Source organism: Cyprinodon tularosa, unplaced genomic scaffold (assembly GCF_016077235.1).
Source record: "Cyprinodon tularosa strain WSP-4 unplaced genomic scaffold, ASM1607723v1 ctg793, whole genome shotgun sequence".
Lineage (NCBI taxonomy): Eukaryota > Metazoa > Chordata > Actinopteri > Cyprinodontiformes > Cyprinodontidae > Cyprinodon > Cyprinodon tularosa.
In genome coordinates this window covers 1-16,941 of record NW_024039555.1, presented here as the reverse complement: position 1 = coordinate 16,941, position 16,941 = coordinate 1, and the positions used below count along the sequence as shown (strand labels likewise).

Below are 16,941 nucleotides of genomic sequence, written 5' to 3'. Positions count from 1 at the left end.
TTATGTGTGCCATTACTGTATTTAACACACACATAAGGCGCACCGGATTATAGGGCACGGGTTTTATATACAGGTACATGTCCTCTACTACGTTTAAATACCTCTACTGCGTATTTAAAAATAGAGCGGGAGCAAAACTGAGTATGATTGTGCTTTATTCATGTATTTATGACAAAGTATTAATCAAACCCATCGAATTCATCATCCTCTGTTTCTGAATTAAACAGCTGTGCTAAATCAGACATGCCAATTCCCCCTGCTTCGCTGTCACTTTCCGTGCCGTGCGGCTCCTCGGAAATGATGCCGGCTTTTGAGAAAGCTCGAACAACAGTGCCAGCAGACACGTTAGCCCAAGCATCAACAATCCATCCGCAAACTGTGGCGTAACTTGCCCGGGGCAGTCTTCCACTTTTCTTGAAACTGTGGTCTCCGTCTGTCATCCATGGTCCTTTGTCAGACCTCCTGGAATAACAGCAAGCACAGCGTTCATTCGTTTCACCATGTTTTTCTCATCAGCTGTGAGATGGGCACGCATGGAGTCAAAGATTAACAGCGATGGTGATGCGTGGAAAAAATCACCTGGTCTCCTTACATACACCTCCCTCAGCCACTCTTTCATCATCTCCTCATCCATCCAGCCCTTTTCATTTGCCTTAATAACGACTCCAGCTTGAAAAGGTTCTTTAGGCAAAGTCTTTCTCTTAAAAATCACCATAGGCGGCAGTTTCTGTCCATTTGCGTGGCAGCCAAGCACCACTGTAAACGACGCCTTTTCATACCCCGTTGTGTGTATCGCTACCGTGCTGGTCCTTTTTAAAACAATTGCCAATGAAATACTCTTTAGAAAATGAAACATTTGTGTTATTCATCTTTTGTCTCACTAAGCAACATTATGCCCAATTTTACAATTACTAATTCGATTTGCAGCATTTAAATGAACAATCTTATAATATTTAGAATTTTAATAACAGCAAAATAAAAAAAATAAAAAACAATGTTGTTTATATAATGAGTAACAATTTTAAGAATTAGGGAATTAATCTACTACTACTTGAAAGCTCATCACCAGAAACAGCCTGGGAGTCAACCCTCCTAAGTTTCTCTAAGTCTTTTCTCTTTCTATTTATTCTGATTGCATAGATCATTGATTTTCTAAGCCAGATATATACTTTTTTTTTTTTTTAAAGGATTTATTTAAAATCTTACCTGTTGTCATATTTTGTTAATTCATTTGTGTAAGAGAAGTGAACCATTAAACTTAGCATTTGAATCTTCACTTATTTCATATGTGACCACTAATAAAGTCAAGTCAGGACAAACATCAGGCTGCCCTTCTTTGTTGTAAGTTTCATGAAAAATCAACCTGGAGAGACTAACACAGAGAAAAACCATAATTAGAAAGGTTTTATTTACATAAATGAAATAAGTTATTTGGCGCTCCATTCCCGGCAGTAGGCCTTAATACTGTGGACATTCACTTCGATAAATAACTTAAAAAAGGATTAGAGTAGTTTTCCCTGTGGGACCCGGACACTGATGGTGGAATAAGGCAGAGGATGAATGGGACTGAGAGAAGCCTGAGAGTGACGCACAAGATGGGGAGGAGGTGGGTGAACGGAGGAGTTGCAGTCCTGATGTTGAATATATATATATATATATATATATATATATATATATATATATATATATATATATATATATATATATATATATATATATATATATATATATATATATATATATATATATATATATATTTCTTAGCTTTGGTTTAAGTAATCTAGAAGTATTTTTGTTGTTGTTTCTTTAAGAAAATTCTAGAAGTCAAGGTAAATCTTGTTTTTAGTTTTTAAACATTTCTTAGTTATTTATAAACCTCTGGTATTTACAGTTATTTAAAGTTTTGCAAAATATCAAAATAATATGTGCCTTATAAATGGCTAAGGTTTCAATGAGTTCTACAAGTGGTAATACATTGTTTACTTATTATTGTTGTTTTAGATTTTCAGCAGAAGAAAAGCAAAGAATAAGAACACAAGTATAATATTAGCATATTTTATTATTTCTTAATAAATAGCAGAAATATATTCAATTTCATTTAAAAACTACTTTTTTGACCTCAAAGGGGAATTACATTCAAAAAGAAAAAAGCAGAGTAAGAAATATTGATCATAGAATATATTGGTGAATTTTCTCTCTCAAAATAAATCTACATTCCCTTGGATTTGGGGATTGGTGCACCGAGTTTCAAGTCTTGCTAGAGCTTGCACATCATAACAGTTTTGCGTTTCAGTGTTTTTGCAATATATTTGAAAATCTGAAGCTGATTCTTACCATTGTTTTTTTTTACTTTTTTTTTTTTACCTCACAACCAAAAGCATAACTGGAAGCAAAAAAATCTAAACTAAAAACACAGGCAGCAAATAACCAAACAGTCTCTGCCTGCTTCACCTGCTACAAACTTTATACATAATTTGATGTATGGAGCCCTGCAGCCACAGATATATGAGTGAGTTGGTGGTGTCTTACTAAAATGCTTTTAGTTTGTGTTCTTTTTCCTTTTTATTGCATAGATGTTCTCATTTTCCATATTTTAAGAAGTAATAAAGTTAAATACAGATGGGATTTATGTGGTGCACAAACTGACATCAGTTTATCATGACATCTCCAGAGAAATTGTCATCTTTGGAAGACTGGCAGCTGCAACAGCTTGTCTTCCATTGATTCCCTTTGCTTAGATCTCAAGAAAGGAAAAACATTTTAAAGAGAAGCAAAGGAAAAAAACGAACATAAAAACTTGACAAAAGTCTAGGTACAACATGCTTCTATGATCATTTTCTATAAGAAAAGTGCACTGGAAAATAAAATTAGTCATTAGTCTGAATTAGTCAGTTACTTTTGTCACGAAAAAAATATTCTTAAGTTGCAAACTATAAAACACAATTCTTGGTTTCATATTTATTGTAAGATACTAGTTGTCTTAAAATAAACATATAATTAATTACATTACTGTTTAATATTACTTGAGCTGCTTTATTAATCATTTTCTATGGCTAAATAGTTAGTACCTTCATTAGCTTCTTTTTTCAACAGTATTTAACAGCAACAGTATCTTCACAGGTCTGCCAAAATAATTGATCAGACAGTTAATGCAAACTGCTGCTGCTTGTGTTCTCACGTACAACCACGCACACACAATCACATCTAAGGATATTGCACATCTAGAGACACCAATTAAACTACCAGTCATGTTTTTGGACTGCAGGAGGAAGCTGGAGTACCTGAAGAGAACCTTAGCATGCACAGGGAGAACATGCGGACTCCATGCAGAAAGACCCTGTGCTGGGAATTGAACCCAGAACCTTATTCCTGTAATGCAGCAGTGCTAAGGCAGCAAGACAGCCGTGCTACCCACCGCTCCATTGTGCAACAAAGAAGCACAATTTTTAAGGTGAAGACAAGCCATTACATATATAAAAACCACAAACTGTACGGCTAGAACATTTACACACAAAAAAAGGAAAAGAGAAACCAACATATATAAAAAAATAAATAAAAAAATGTGTTTGTGTCAATAGATCATTAACAAAAACAACAATGTATAAAGCCATAGTTCTGTGCTGGGAATTGAACCCAGAACCTTATTCCTGTAATGCAGCAGTGCTAAGGCAGCAAGGCAGCCGTGCTACCCACTGCTCCATTGTGCAACAAAGAAGCACAATTTTTAAGGTGAAGACAAGCCATTACATATATAAAAACCACAAACTGTATGGCTAGAACATTTACACAAAAAAAAGGAAAAGAGAAACCAACATATATAAAAAAATAAATAAAAAAATGTGTTTGTGTCAATAGATCATTAACAAAAACAACAATGTATAAAGCCATAGTTCTGGACTAAACTATTGTAAAACAGGTTTATGCTTGGCTCAAAGCCATTCAATATCACTCTGGCTGTACAACACCTTTACAGTGAGCTTCTTTCCTGTCCCTACTGATGTAAAGTATCTTCATATCATGATGATGGTACCTTCATGTTTAATTTTCATGGTGTTTCTTCAGTATCTCTGTTTCCTTTTCAGATGTGTGCAAAACAATTCACCTTCTATGAGTTTTCTGTGTGCCATTTGTGGCCAATTTCAAGCACTTGTTTTGAAAGTATTTTGCAGGTATCCAATGTATGTACTATGTTTGTTGTTGTTTTTTCCTTTGATTTGAACGATGTTCTATGAGATCTTCAAGGTTCAAGATATTGTTTTATAAACTTATCCTACCTACACTTATCCACAAGTTTAGCCCTGACCTATCTGCGGTGTTCCATAGTCTATAAGATGCTGTTGGTTCATTAAGCTTCTCCAACAACTCTCTGAGGTCTTTGTAGAAACAGCTGCATTTACAATTAGATTAAATTACATTCAAATGAATTTATTTCTTGATAGATGGCCACTGAAGGTGTATAGCTGCTCTAGTTTTTGGTGTTATGTAGGGAGTTATTGGGCCTTGATACAAATATCTTTAAATGCACTGGGGGGAAAAATAGAATTGTTAAAAATATGAATATCAGAAAGACAGTTTTAACCGATTTCAATGCAGTTCTTAGGAAGGAGGAGTCACAGCTGTAATCTCTGCATGTGCAGAACAGGGTCTTTCCTGCAACTGGCCAAGTTGCTTCAGGGGGACATATGGGTGAGTTTTTAAATATTGAAGACTGAGTAAAATGTTGCATTTAAAATTTTAGTAAAGAGTAAGCCTTAACCCAGTTGCCTGAGGTTCTGCAAAACAAAATCTGACAGAATTATTGATTCTCAATAACAAAGTAGTATTTCCACACTGCATGGTGCTAAAGAGATATGATGCATCTTCATTACCTCACTCCTCATGTATGTTTCTTCCTGGCGTCTCCTAGTTTTGGTAACCTGTTTATTATTTCTGGATTTGTGCTTCTGTTACCATCTATATCTAAATTAAATCTGCAAAAAATAATCTCTGTCTCCTCATCTCTGCATCTGGGTCCTCAACTAATTTCCACTGAACCTGTTTGTGTGACAGGATGTATAAGAACAGCTCACCTAATTTAATAGAACTCAAATACATTATTTCTTCACATTTACTCTGTGTGACATTTGCCAACGTACACACTTCTATAGGTTTTGGTTTTTATGATGTAAAACCTTAGCCTTTCCGATTTTTTCCTCCAGTATACTGTAGTCCCAATATGACCAGCATAATTTGTGTGTTTGTCCATCATTTAACGACTTCTGCAAGGCTGTAAGATTCCTGTATTCTGCACAACAGTCTGGAGCTTCTATTCCACCCTGGATAGTGTTCTATTTGTTGACACCGGGTATAGGGATAGGAGCTAGGAAAGGTGCTTAAGTCAACTACACAGAGTATTTGGATATTTTTAGATACTGGAATATTTGCTCTGAGGATGTGTCAATGTTGCTGATTATACAGGCCTAACTCTCAAGGTTAAATAAAGTCCTGTAACTGTCAGGTTGAGTGAAGGTTTGAAGGACCCAAATGCAGAGACGGAAGCTGAGGTAATTTCTTGCAAGATTTAATTAACCAAAAAGGGCAACAGAAGCAAAAATCACAAAAAAATCCAAACATACTGAGAACCAGGAATACTCCCAAGGGGCCAAAGAAATTACAACAAACCAACAACAGTGACTAAGCAGGAGGTGCATATATGGAAGACAGAAACAAAGACCAGGCTAATCCACAGATTGGGAGCAGGTGTGAACAGAGGGGTCTAGAAAGGACCTAAGGAAAAGGAGACTGACACAGGAGGGCAACCGAGAGCAAACATGAAATACCCAACAACTCAAATACAATAAAAAATAACTAGAATAAGACATAATGTAAATAAAACCAATGAAAACTCAAAGATAAAACTTAAACTGACCCAAAAACCATGACAGTAATGGTTTGGCTTCTCAATGGTTGGCATTTTCCTTATTCCTTTCTTAAATATTTTACTCATTTAAACTCTTATTTAAAAAAGTCACATTCTTCTTCTTACCTGGTTTAAAACTTTCCTTTACTTACATACTGTATCTTGACCAAAATGTTCCTCTGAAGGATTTCATGAGCAATGTATTGCTCTTTGAAAGATGTTCGTGTGAAACTGAGTGGATGAGGGGGAATCTTGCCATCTGGTCTGAATGATGTTATGTTGCTGCCATGATGAAACTATCAGCATACTGTATGTCAAAGCATATACATGTTTGGTAGGTTAATGTTGAAAACTCTTCTCCGCTGAGAGTTCTTGCCCCCGGCACTGCCGAGAGGACTTTTTTTCCTCTCATGCAGAGAGATGTCTTATTCAGATCCTGACCAGCCAAATCAGACCTAATTATTACATTTTATTTTACTCAGTTTGAAACAAACATTTAATCTTAAACATGTACTGTAACTGTCCACAGTAAAACATTTACATTTAACTGGAGCCATATCATTTGAAAAGTATTTCTCAAATTTCTTTATTTTGTTACTGTATTGAATGATAGCTTTTTGGTTCTCAGTACAGCACTAAAATAAAACACTGAAATTACAAGTTTGGTCTATATATGAAGAGTTTTTCCTCCACTTGCTGGAACATAAAAAGGATGCTGTCCTCTTTTCATACATTCATCATATTTAGTGGCAAGATTCACCTGGTAAAAGTAAATGTATTTTAATGATAGAAATTCAATATTTCAGTTCAAAAATTTCCCTTTTAAATTTTCTAAGGAAACCTGAATCAAAACACCATTTAGGAAAATAAAATCTCTCTTTAGCATATAAAAATATGAATATAATTTATGTTGGTACATAAGCACCTTACCTTTTTAACTGTGGATAGAACTTAATATGCTCCTATACAATTTTACAAGGTTGCATCCTACAAAAAAAGGTGTCTTTGACCATCCCCTTCTGCAAAATCTCTCTAGATTGCCCAGATAACTAGGTCATCTCTTGTTCACTCCTCCCCCCAGCTAACCCCACTGGTTTTCTATAGAATTAAGGTATGACTAAGATGCATGTAAGATCTTTATGCTACTGAATTACTAAGAAGCAAACCATATTTAATTTCTCACCACAGTATTAACAGGAAATCAGGATATGATCAATTCTAGGAAGGTTTCCAAGAAGGAACACAGGTCCACAGCAACACATATGGTACAGGGTAGTTTCCTGTGGGCAGGAAGCTCTACTCTAAATATGCATCCTTTGTTATTTATCAAACCTACTGGCCCAGCTTGTTGCCATAAAGCTTACTTTAATATTAAAGCTTAATTTCATACCACACAATGCCCATACAGTTTTGTAAACTCTACACATTTAAATTTGTATATTAGAGCAGAATTCTTTTCCCCCTGACATTATATCCCAACTGTTTAGATTTAGTGTTGTGGTTGTTGTTAGTAAGATGTTACTATTTGTTTTACTACTCTCAACATTTTCCTTACATGTGTTTAGTTAGATATTAGGTCCTCATTCAGCCTAGTGCTTAAAGGAGAGGATCCAACTATAAACATAGTATGTCACTTTTTTATCCTTAGAGGAGCGAGAAATTCTGAAAACCAAACACGTGTTCTTAGAAACTCTAATAAAACTCTAACCTGAAACATAAAGTTCAATGTAAACACTTTTGTTTTGGGCTTTTGAGCAAGAGAGATATTTGACCTGAGTAGATATATGGACTGATCTTAGCAAAAATTAATAAATCGGAGAACAGTAAACAAAGTCTAAAAAATATTATTACCGAAATATTTAAATATTTAATATCCCCAACACCAATAGATCTTTTTTCTTTTTGGACCACTAGTTCACATGTTCTCTTTTACCTATACATTTTCTAAAACTAAAATTCTTAAAGGATTTTTCTCATTTCTGAATTGTAGCAACAGTATTTCCTTATTATTATTGTCATTTACTGCTTTGCTTATGAGTCTCTTTGCCCTTTGAATTGTTGATGTGATCAATAATGCATCTCACTACTGCACATGTGGATGAAATCCAAGTCAGATCTCTAACATCAGGGCAAGCCCAGTGACCACAAGGCATTGAATCATCTCCGATAAAAGCTAGATGTGGAGGATAATAGTTACCAACTGGTGCATTAAGAAGCATGCTTTGGAAAACATAGAACTGAAAAACATGGATTCATTTCATCTTTTGGGTCAATGACCTTGTAAAGTAGCTAATAATAAAGCAAATGTTTGTCAACAGGAGTCTGTACAGTTCTTTTGCAATGAGAGCATAAAACAAAAAAAAATATATGAACAAAATTTATTTTTATTATCTTAAGCTAAGGGGGTGTAAGCCAGTGGACTAGTCTAACAATTTTATTTGTTATTCAATCCACTGCTGAAAACATGTTCAAACCTATAATATTCGTGCAGGGTGTGTAGCAGCTAGATGCTTTAGCAATTTAGTTCAAGTAAAACTTTAATGAAGGTAAAGAGCAAAGAGAAAATTAAGTATTTCTAAGATGAGAACAGTTTTCTATCTTTCATTTTACATACAAGATAGGATAAGCAATGCTTCACTGCTAGCTGCTTCAATAAGTTATAAAAGTTGCAGGTCAATGCTCCTATGACCCGTTAAATCAAATATTGCATAGCTGTTTATGATGTTTATATTGTTGTTGTCTTTTATGCAGAAACCATTTAAGGAGAAATTTGTGTTCAATGTTAAGGATAGCGCTTTATCAATAGACACTATGATAAAAGTAAACTTTATTTACACCATACGGTCTGAGAGAAGAAATAATATCAAGCAAGGTCAAACAGGATGTCGATGTCATTTGTCAAAGTTAAATGGGAAAGCAGGTTTGAAATGATACAAATGCAATCATGGCTTAAATGAAATTTAAGCAGATGTGCTACAGTATGAAGACACCTTACCAGATATCATACAAATTAGCAAAAAAATATTTCTGCTCCAAAGGCCCATGATTTAAGCTGCAACATGGTGATGGGAGGATCACAATTTGACATAGAGACGTGCATTCTCCCTTGTATTAATAGTTCAGGGTGGTTGGTTGGTTGCAGCACAGGGTAGAATATATACAGCCACCTTATTTTGGGAATTTCTTGAATACCAAATTGGAAAAGCAATTAACTTAGGAACTGTCATGATGGGTACTAGTTCCTAGCCCAAATGCAGAACACCAGGAGACAGAGGAAAAAAGTTAACAGTTTATTTAGGAAACCACAGGTCAGGGAACAGATGCAGGGAACAGATCAGGGGTTGGTCACACGGGGTTTACTGTTCAGTGGTTCAGGCTGAGCGTCAGAAGGTGGGAACCGGTTGGGTCCAGAGACTGAGGGTTCAGCAGAGACTTTAGAAGCGGCAGAGCTTAGCTTCAGGCTAGCGAGGTTTAGACCTTGAGTTATTCTCCAAGTTCTCTCCTGAGAAAAGTATAGGAAGTATAGGAAGTATAGGAAATACTTTGTATTTTTTGTTTACAAGTCATACCAACCTTATCTTTTTTTCTGTACAAATTCTAATGCAGTACAAGATAATGCACTTTTACTTTTAATGTTATATTTGTATATGCTTCATTTAATTTAAATAGAGGCATACATAATCTTTACACAACTGCTCAAAGTTTAAGTGGCTATTTCTGCACCGACCCTCGCCCAGAAGTTGTTTGGAGCATGTTTGTGTAAGTTAAATATTCTTGATCTCACATATATGCCAAACCCAGTTAGAGGGCCGCTCAGTGACGCAGTGGAAAGCACTGCTTCTTTGTAGCAATAAGGTTCTGGGCTCAATTCCCAGCTTGGGGTAATTCTGCATGGAGTTTGCATGTTTGTCAGGAATCGCAGGCAGATGGACCCAGTATTCAGGAGAGGCAGTCAGTAGGAAAGTTCAAAAGATTTATTAAAACAAAAACAAAAGCAGAGCTGTGGCTCGCGGACACTGCAGGCGGGGGGCAGGGCACCGCCCAATCTCAGACACTCTGGGGGAGAAACACAGGTAAGTGACCACGATCAACTGATAGAAGATTAACTGTGTTGGTCACTTACCTGGTTTAACAGTCTAGACCACGAGTGTCCCCAGTGCTGCAGTCCCAGAGGTGATGCTGGAAGCCGATCCAGGTGAGGGATCCAGAACAGACAGGAACAGACAGAAACAGGCAGGATCCAGATCAGGCAGGAACAGAGACAGGTGACATGATCCAGACTTCCAGGCATCCACAGGCTTCCAGGAGGGTTCAGAGTCTGACTGGGACCAGAAGCATGACCAGGTGGTCACGCACAGGAGCAGACAGGCAGGCACAGTGGAAGAGGGTAGCCGAGACAGGACGTAGGAACCGGAACTTGAAGCTGGACTTTAAACTGGTCTCCTCCCTGGAGCCAGGCTTACTTTGATAAAAACTGAACCTCCCCCCATAATGAGCCAAAAACCCAGAGGACTCTGCGGGGGAGGAACAGTGGACGATCAGGAGACAAGACAAACACTAAAACCCTCTTTCCACTGGCAGCTAGGATCCAGGACATGAACCAAATAAAAACTGAACAGAAAGACTGACAGAGAGACAAGCAATAATCTGGCACTGAATGCTCAGGCTGAACTGAATATCAACTAGAGGAAACAGGTTAGGGGAATAAATTATAATTGAGGCAGGGAAGGAAGAGGGCAGGTGAGAGGAATTACTAACTAAGGGAGAGCAAACAGGCCAGATCATGACAATGTTCTCCATGTGCATGCATTGGTTCTCTCTGGGTAGTCCAGCTTCCTCCCACAGTCCAAAAACATGACTATTGCAGTACAAGCCATTAAAAATTTCCCCACTTTCCTTGATGAGCCCTTGGCTAGCCCCCAACAATTCCTTTTTAAACATCTAAAATAGTCTTGCTATCATGATTTGTGGACATTAAGATCTAGAGAGAAGTGTTATCTCCTGGTCAGACCCTGTAATTCAGTGAAAGGGTGGAGTCAGAGTATAAAACATGCATGCCCATATGAGAATATGAGAAGGCCAGTGGCTGGTAGTTGGAGGGGATCTTACTGCCATTCAGCTGGCATTTGACTGGGAAGGGCCATTTTGAATGGCTTTTACTGTAGCTTAATTGGCTTCTCTTAATTCTCCTTAGGTGTGAGTGTGTGCATGAATGGTTATTTGTCCTGTTTGTCTCCGTGTTGCCCTGAGATGGACTGGCGACCTGTCCAGGGTGTACCACGCTTCTTGCCAGTAGACAGCTGGAGATAGGCACCAGTACCCATCAGGACCCCACTTGGGATTAAGCGTGTCAGAAAATGGATGGAAGGATGAATCTTATGAGTTGTTTTTTTTTTTATGTAAAGATCGTTTAACAAAATATCAAGTTAAGGGTACTAACACTTTGTCCATTGCCTGTTTCATGAGTAATTGTTTTTTAAATCATTCTATTGAGGTGGAGTTCAAAAGCAATGTCCGGCTTTCGTTTTTTTCTTTTTCATAAATGTTTTATTTATCAATACTTTTGTCACATTCAAACCGTTTTTATGAACATTTTGCGATTTTCTTTCATCAAGCAAAAGTTACCATGTATGTATGTATGCTAAAAAAAAATCAAGATATTAAAAAAAATAGAGGTAGATACAGGTGTTTCTAATACCTACTTTATATAATGTTTAATAATTCAAAGAGTCTGCCTAAAAGCCAAGGCCAGAAACAAATAGACAATCCATTTGACCTTCAAAGCCTCAGGCACCAACACACAAGAATTTGTCATATATTGTGATCCATGTAGCTACATGGAGATGGGAGTACCATGCGAAACCATTGTGATTCAACACAGAAAGCCACTGCATCCAAAAATGTGACCTGAGAGCATATGAATGGAGAAAGGAAGTAATACATCAATTCTCTGCACAAAGGATGCCTAGGTTTTCACCATATGCTCATCTGATATATACTGAAATTGAATGTTAAGGCAAGTATTTCACTTTAAAAAAATTATGATGACGCACATAATAGAAATTATTCTGGCTTTTAAACTAAATGCAGCATTTCTCGATACAAGCATAAAAAAAAAAAGAAAAAAAAAACTGGAATTGGCAATGACAAAACAAAAGAAATATTCAATACTTAAAAATGACCCACTTTTGGCAAGTTTCTTGGTACACTCTATAGAGATTGAACAACTGAAACCTAAAGACATAGATTTACAAAATCTTGAAGTAGAATCCTCGTTAAAAAAATTAGCACCTATCATTTTCACTTCTAAATAATATTAGTACATGTAGCAACTAATTTACTTGCTGGACTCCTGATACTTGCAGCAGGAAATAGAGCCTTCTGCAAGTAGTCAAAGGACAGTCGGCAGTTGAAAATGCTCCTTCTGCTTGTTTTTCATAATCTTAGTCCCTATTCTGAGCTTTTTGAGATTTATGTAAATGAAACCCTTCAAATTCATTACTATGCTAGATGAGAGGGTAGGATGACAGAAATGAGAAAACAGCTAGTAAAAGAAAAGCAACACATATAAAGAAGCTGTTTTGTGATTTAGTTCTGGCAGGGGGGAACTACACCACAAGACTTGGTTTTGTGATGCGATGTACAAGCAGACAGTCATGATGATGATTTTGACCACGCCCCATCGTCACACAGCAGTTTGCATGTCATGCGTCGAAGAGTGACCGCATTCAACGTGGAAAATTTTAGGCAAACATTTGGCAGCAACCGTTTACACTTTGCTACACACAGCGCACCGCTGGAACATTTCCACTATAACATGGCTGGAGCAAAGTCTTGCTTGTCTTGTAAATATTTAAACAAATAATCTCCCACTTTTTATTAATAAGAACTCATTTTTTGAGAATGGTTGACGGTATTCTTAAGCATTGGGACAGTGTGTGGATTCCATTGCTTTTCTTTGCTCACTATCCTCTTTTCCATGCTTGGCCATCAATGCATTTTGACTTGTTTCCTTTCAATGTGGGTCGTTTATTAGTTTTTTTCATTGTGCCACTACAACCTAAAAGAAGGTTTCAAAAGGCACACACTGGTGAGAAACAACCTCACTAATATACTTCTCGCTAAGCAGAATTTCTTTTTAATGACATTGATTCTGTCAAAGTCACAGGATTTTCAGACTTAGGGCTAAGTGCCTATACTTACCCTGGAACACACTGCTGGTGAAGATTTTCAGTCATCCAGGACATAGTCATTCCAAAAAAATGGTACAAACTATCTCAAAGACTGAATGTCAGCGTAATACCTCTGAATGCGTCTTTGAATTTCAAGTTTGCATGATGAAAAACTGTATTTATCTTTAAAACTATGTCAAAGGCATTGGTTGTTGAGCAACAACCTCACTAATTTACTTGCTGGACTCCTGATACTTGCAGCAGGAAATAGAGCCTTCTGCAAGTAGTCAAAGGACAGTCGGCAGTTGAAAATGCTCCTTCTGCTTGTTTTTCATAATCTTAGTCCCTATTCTGAGCTTTTTGAGATTTATGTAAATGAAACCCTTCAAATTCATTACTATGCTAGATGAGAGGGTAGGATGACAGAAATGAGAAAACAGCTAGTAAAAGAAAAGCAACACATATAAAGAAGCTGTTTTGTGATTTAGTTCTGGCAGGGGGGAACTACACCACAAGACTTGGTTTTGTGATGCGATGTACAAGCAGACAGTCATGATGATGATTTTAAGGGATTTTGGCTTCCACTGGGAATATCATTTCATTTCCCAGACAATGCTTGAGTTTAAGTGTTGGTCATTCTTTTGAAGCAGTTAAGCCAGCTCAATGGGTTTGCTCCCTATGAGACATTTGAGACATTGGCCTACTTGCAGGTGACAGGCAGTGATGCTCTGATCTCTGATAATGATGAGGGCAACATGAAATCAAGGCTTTTCAATTTCTGTCTATTAAGTGAAAGACTGGTGTACAACAGGAAAAAATATGATGTACTCAAGACATAGCTGACTGAATTTGGAACCAACAGACAAGCTCCCCGTCAGGGAATCGAACCCTGGTCTCCTGCGTGACAGGCAGGGATACTCACCACTATACTAACGAGGACTTGAAAGGCTGCTGACCACGCCCCATCGTCACACAGCAGTTTGCATGTCATGCGTCGAAGAGTGACCGCATTCAACGTGGAACATTTTAGGCAAACATTTGGCAGCAACCGTTTACACTTTGCTACACACAGCGCACCGCTGGAACATTTCCACTATAACGTGGCTGGAGCAAAGTCTTGCTTGTCTTGTAAATATTTAAACAAATAATCTCCCACTTTTTATTAATAAGAACTCATTTTTTGAGAATGGTTGACGGTATTCTTAAGCATTGGGACAGTGTGTGGATTCCATTGCTTTTCTTTGCTCACTATCCTCTTTTCCATGCTTGGCCATCAATGCATTTTGACTTGTTTCCTTTCAATGTGGGTCGTTTATTAGTTTTTTTCATTGTGCCACTACAACCTAAAAGAAGGTTTCAAAAGGCACACACTGGTGAGAAACAACCTCACTAATATACTTCTCGCTAAGCAGAATTTCTTTTTAACCCTCCTGTTGTCCTCATTTTCTGTATACACCCTGTGTCCTCCGGGTCAAAATGACCCGTCTTCACTAAACCCCCAATATAAGCAGCTTGATTGAATTTTAAACACCAAATTTCATCTTGTATATTGTAATTCATCACAAAATGTGTGAATGCTTGAGTTTTCCCTCTCTACTTGAATTTATATAGCTTAAGAAAAGAAAAAAATTTGCAAAAAGATGTTTCGAATGCATTTTTATTTATCTCAAGACTAATTTTCTTTTATTTTTCTCCAGTGAACAATTTAAGAGAATGTACAATACAAAAAATATGACAAATAACATAACCCATTCAACTAATTAGCACATGTAGGGCAGTATGCAAGTGCACAGCCTTTGCAGATATATTTCTTACACCTGCAGCACACAGTATGTGTTTTACAGTCCTTCTGAGGACAGAACTGACATCTCTTCCTCTTACTTGCCCTAGCTGGGGAAGTGGCTGTGGTAGATGGATCCTCAGGTTGATCAGGAGCTGCTGCACTCTGAATAGCTTTCACAACTGCTGCTGAGGCATCTGTGCGGGGCACATGCTTCCTTCTTTCAATGAGTGGAGTTACAAGTGCCTTTCCTAGCTGCTCCAGGAACACCCTCCTCTTGTTTTGCTTACAAGACATCCAGGTTGGGTTGATCTCTCTCCAAATCACAAATGCATTGTAGGAGGACACATCAATGATGTTGTGGAAGATGACCAGGGGCCAGCGTGCAGTCATTCTTCTGCAGCTATATGTTCCAATCACCTTATCTAGGTTGTCCACACCTCCTTTGTTGCGGTTGTATTCCAGGATGATGATTGGCTTCCTGTCCTCACGATCACTAATTTCGCTGTCTTTGTGCAGTGTGCTCAGAAGAACTACATTCTTGTTTTTCTTTGGGAGGTAGGAAACTAGAGTGGTGGTGGGTGTGAAGGCAAACTTTGAGGAGAAGACCTCACTCTCCTTTGACGCAAGCAGTGCAGGTGGGAGCTCAGGCTTGTTCTTTCGAACTGTACCAACCATGGTGATCTTCCTCTTCAGGAGCTGCTGTCCAAGTTCATAAGAGGTGAAGAAATTGTCACATGTCACATTGTGACCCCTGAGTCCCTCTGTCACATCAAGCACAACTCGCATCCCCTGGTTCTTCTCTGGGCATTCACTGGTTGACTTCCCAGTATAGACTTGCATTTTCCAAGCATAGCTTGATTTGGCATCGCAAGCCACCCATGATTTGATCCCATATTTTGCTGGCTTGCTGGGCATATACTGCCGGAAAGGACAACGACCTTTGGACAAAAGACATTAGCATCAGTTATTAGTATCTGTGTCACAGAAAACAGTCAAAGAAATCAATAGTGAAAATCACTTTTATTACAAATATAAAAAAAAGATTACCTCTAAATGGAACCAGTTGCTCATCCACTGTTACATCAGGGCCTGGATTGTAGAGGTAGGGCAACCGCTCCACCCACTTGTCCCATACCTCTCTTATGGCTGCAAGTTTGTCTGTCACACGTCTTGCTGGTCTTGATTCACGGTCATCAAATCTTATCAGTCTTGAGTAGGTATGAAAGAGTTTCAGTGGCATTGTGGCTCGGAAAATTGGCCTTCCACTCTCTGCATCCCATAGACTAGCTGCAGCCTCACCTCGGGACCTGTATACACCTGCTAGGATTAACAGCCCTAAATAGGCCTGGAGGTCAATCTCATCCATCTTTTTCCAGCTGTCTCCATATTTGCGAAAACCCTCTAGATTTGTCATCTCCAGGATTATTTTTTCTATTGCTGGTGTGATGAACAGGTAGAATGTAGAAACAATATCATGGGCATGAGAAACTGCATACCTTGTGGGTCCTGGGGTCATCTTTACAATGTTTTGTTCTTCATGCCTGCCGTGTTGGTCATATGCTGCTGAAGACCATGTTATTTTGCCATTTTTTGAAAGGAAAGTTTCAGCTTCAGGGTTTTCTTCTTCTTCTGAAGATGATTCATCATGCTCTGGGTTGTATTCCTCTCCATCTTCTTCTTCGGATACATCCTCTACTTCCTCTTCTGAATCAGAGTTGTCTTGCTGAACATGTGAGAAAATCAGCTCTAAAGCCTCTTCAGGGCTGTAACGCACACTCATGGCTTCAGCACAGACACAATTCAGGGTCCTGTTATGCAGCACCTTTATAACCTCTGGAAATAACAGGTGTCTTCTGAAGTCTGCGAGAACACCACCTGATTTGCCTTGTTTACTTCTGCTACTGATTGATCTAAGACACTACTAAAACTTTGTAACATTCTGTGGTTTGTAAATAACTCTGTGACCTTGATTTCAACTTCATTTGCTTCAAAGGGTCATTTTGACCCGAAGACCATCTTTGTACCTTTTTTTGTACAGCTTACATGGAAATGTGAATAAAAGGAATATTTAACTTTTTCTATTGTCT

At 37.9% G+C, this 16,941-nt stretch overlaps 1 protein-coding gene and 1 non-coding gene across 2 annotated transcripts; both read right to left on the bottom strand.

Annotated features, from left to right (window-relative positions):
- Positions 1-9,233: 9,233 nt before the first annotated feature.
- Positions 9,234-16,634, bottom strand: LOC119773950 (piggyBac transposable element-derived protein 4-like). The gene is made up of 3 exons (XM_038271189.1): positions 15,902-16,634; positions 14,953-15,792; positions 9,234-9,313 (listed from the first exon to the last, which is right to left on the bottom strand). The coding sequence occupies exons 1-3, from the start codon at positions 16,632-16,634 to the stop codon at positions 9,234-9,236; spliced, it is 1,653 nt and encodes a 550-aa protein (XP_038127117.1).
- On the bottom strand, positions 13,939-14,010 carry trnad-guc. The gene has a single exon. It is a non-coding gene; the product is annotated as a tRNA-Asp (tRNA).
- Positions 16,635-16,941: the final 307 nt, after the last annotated feature.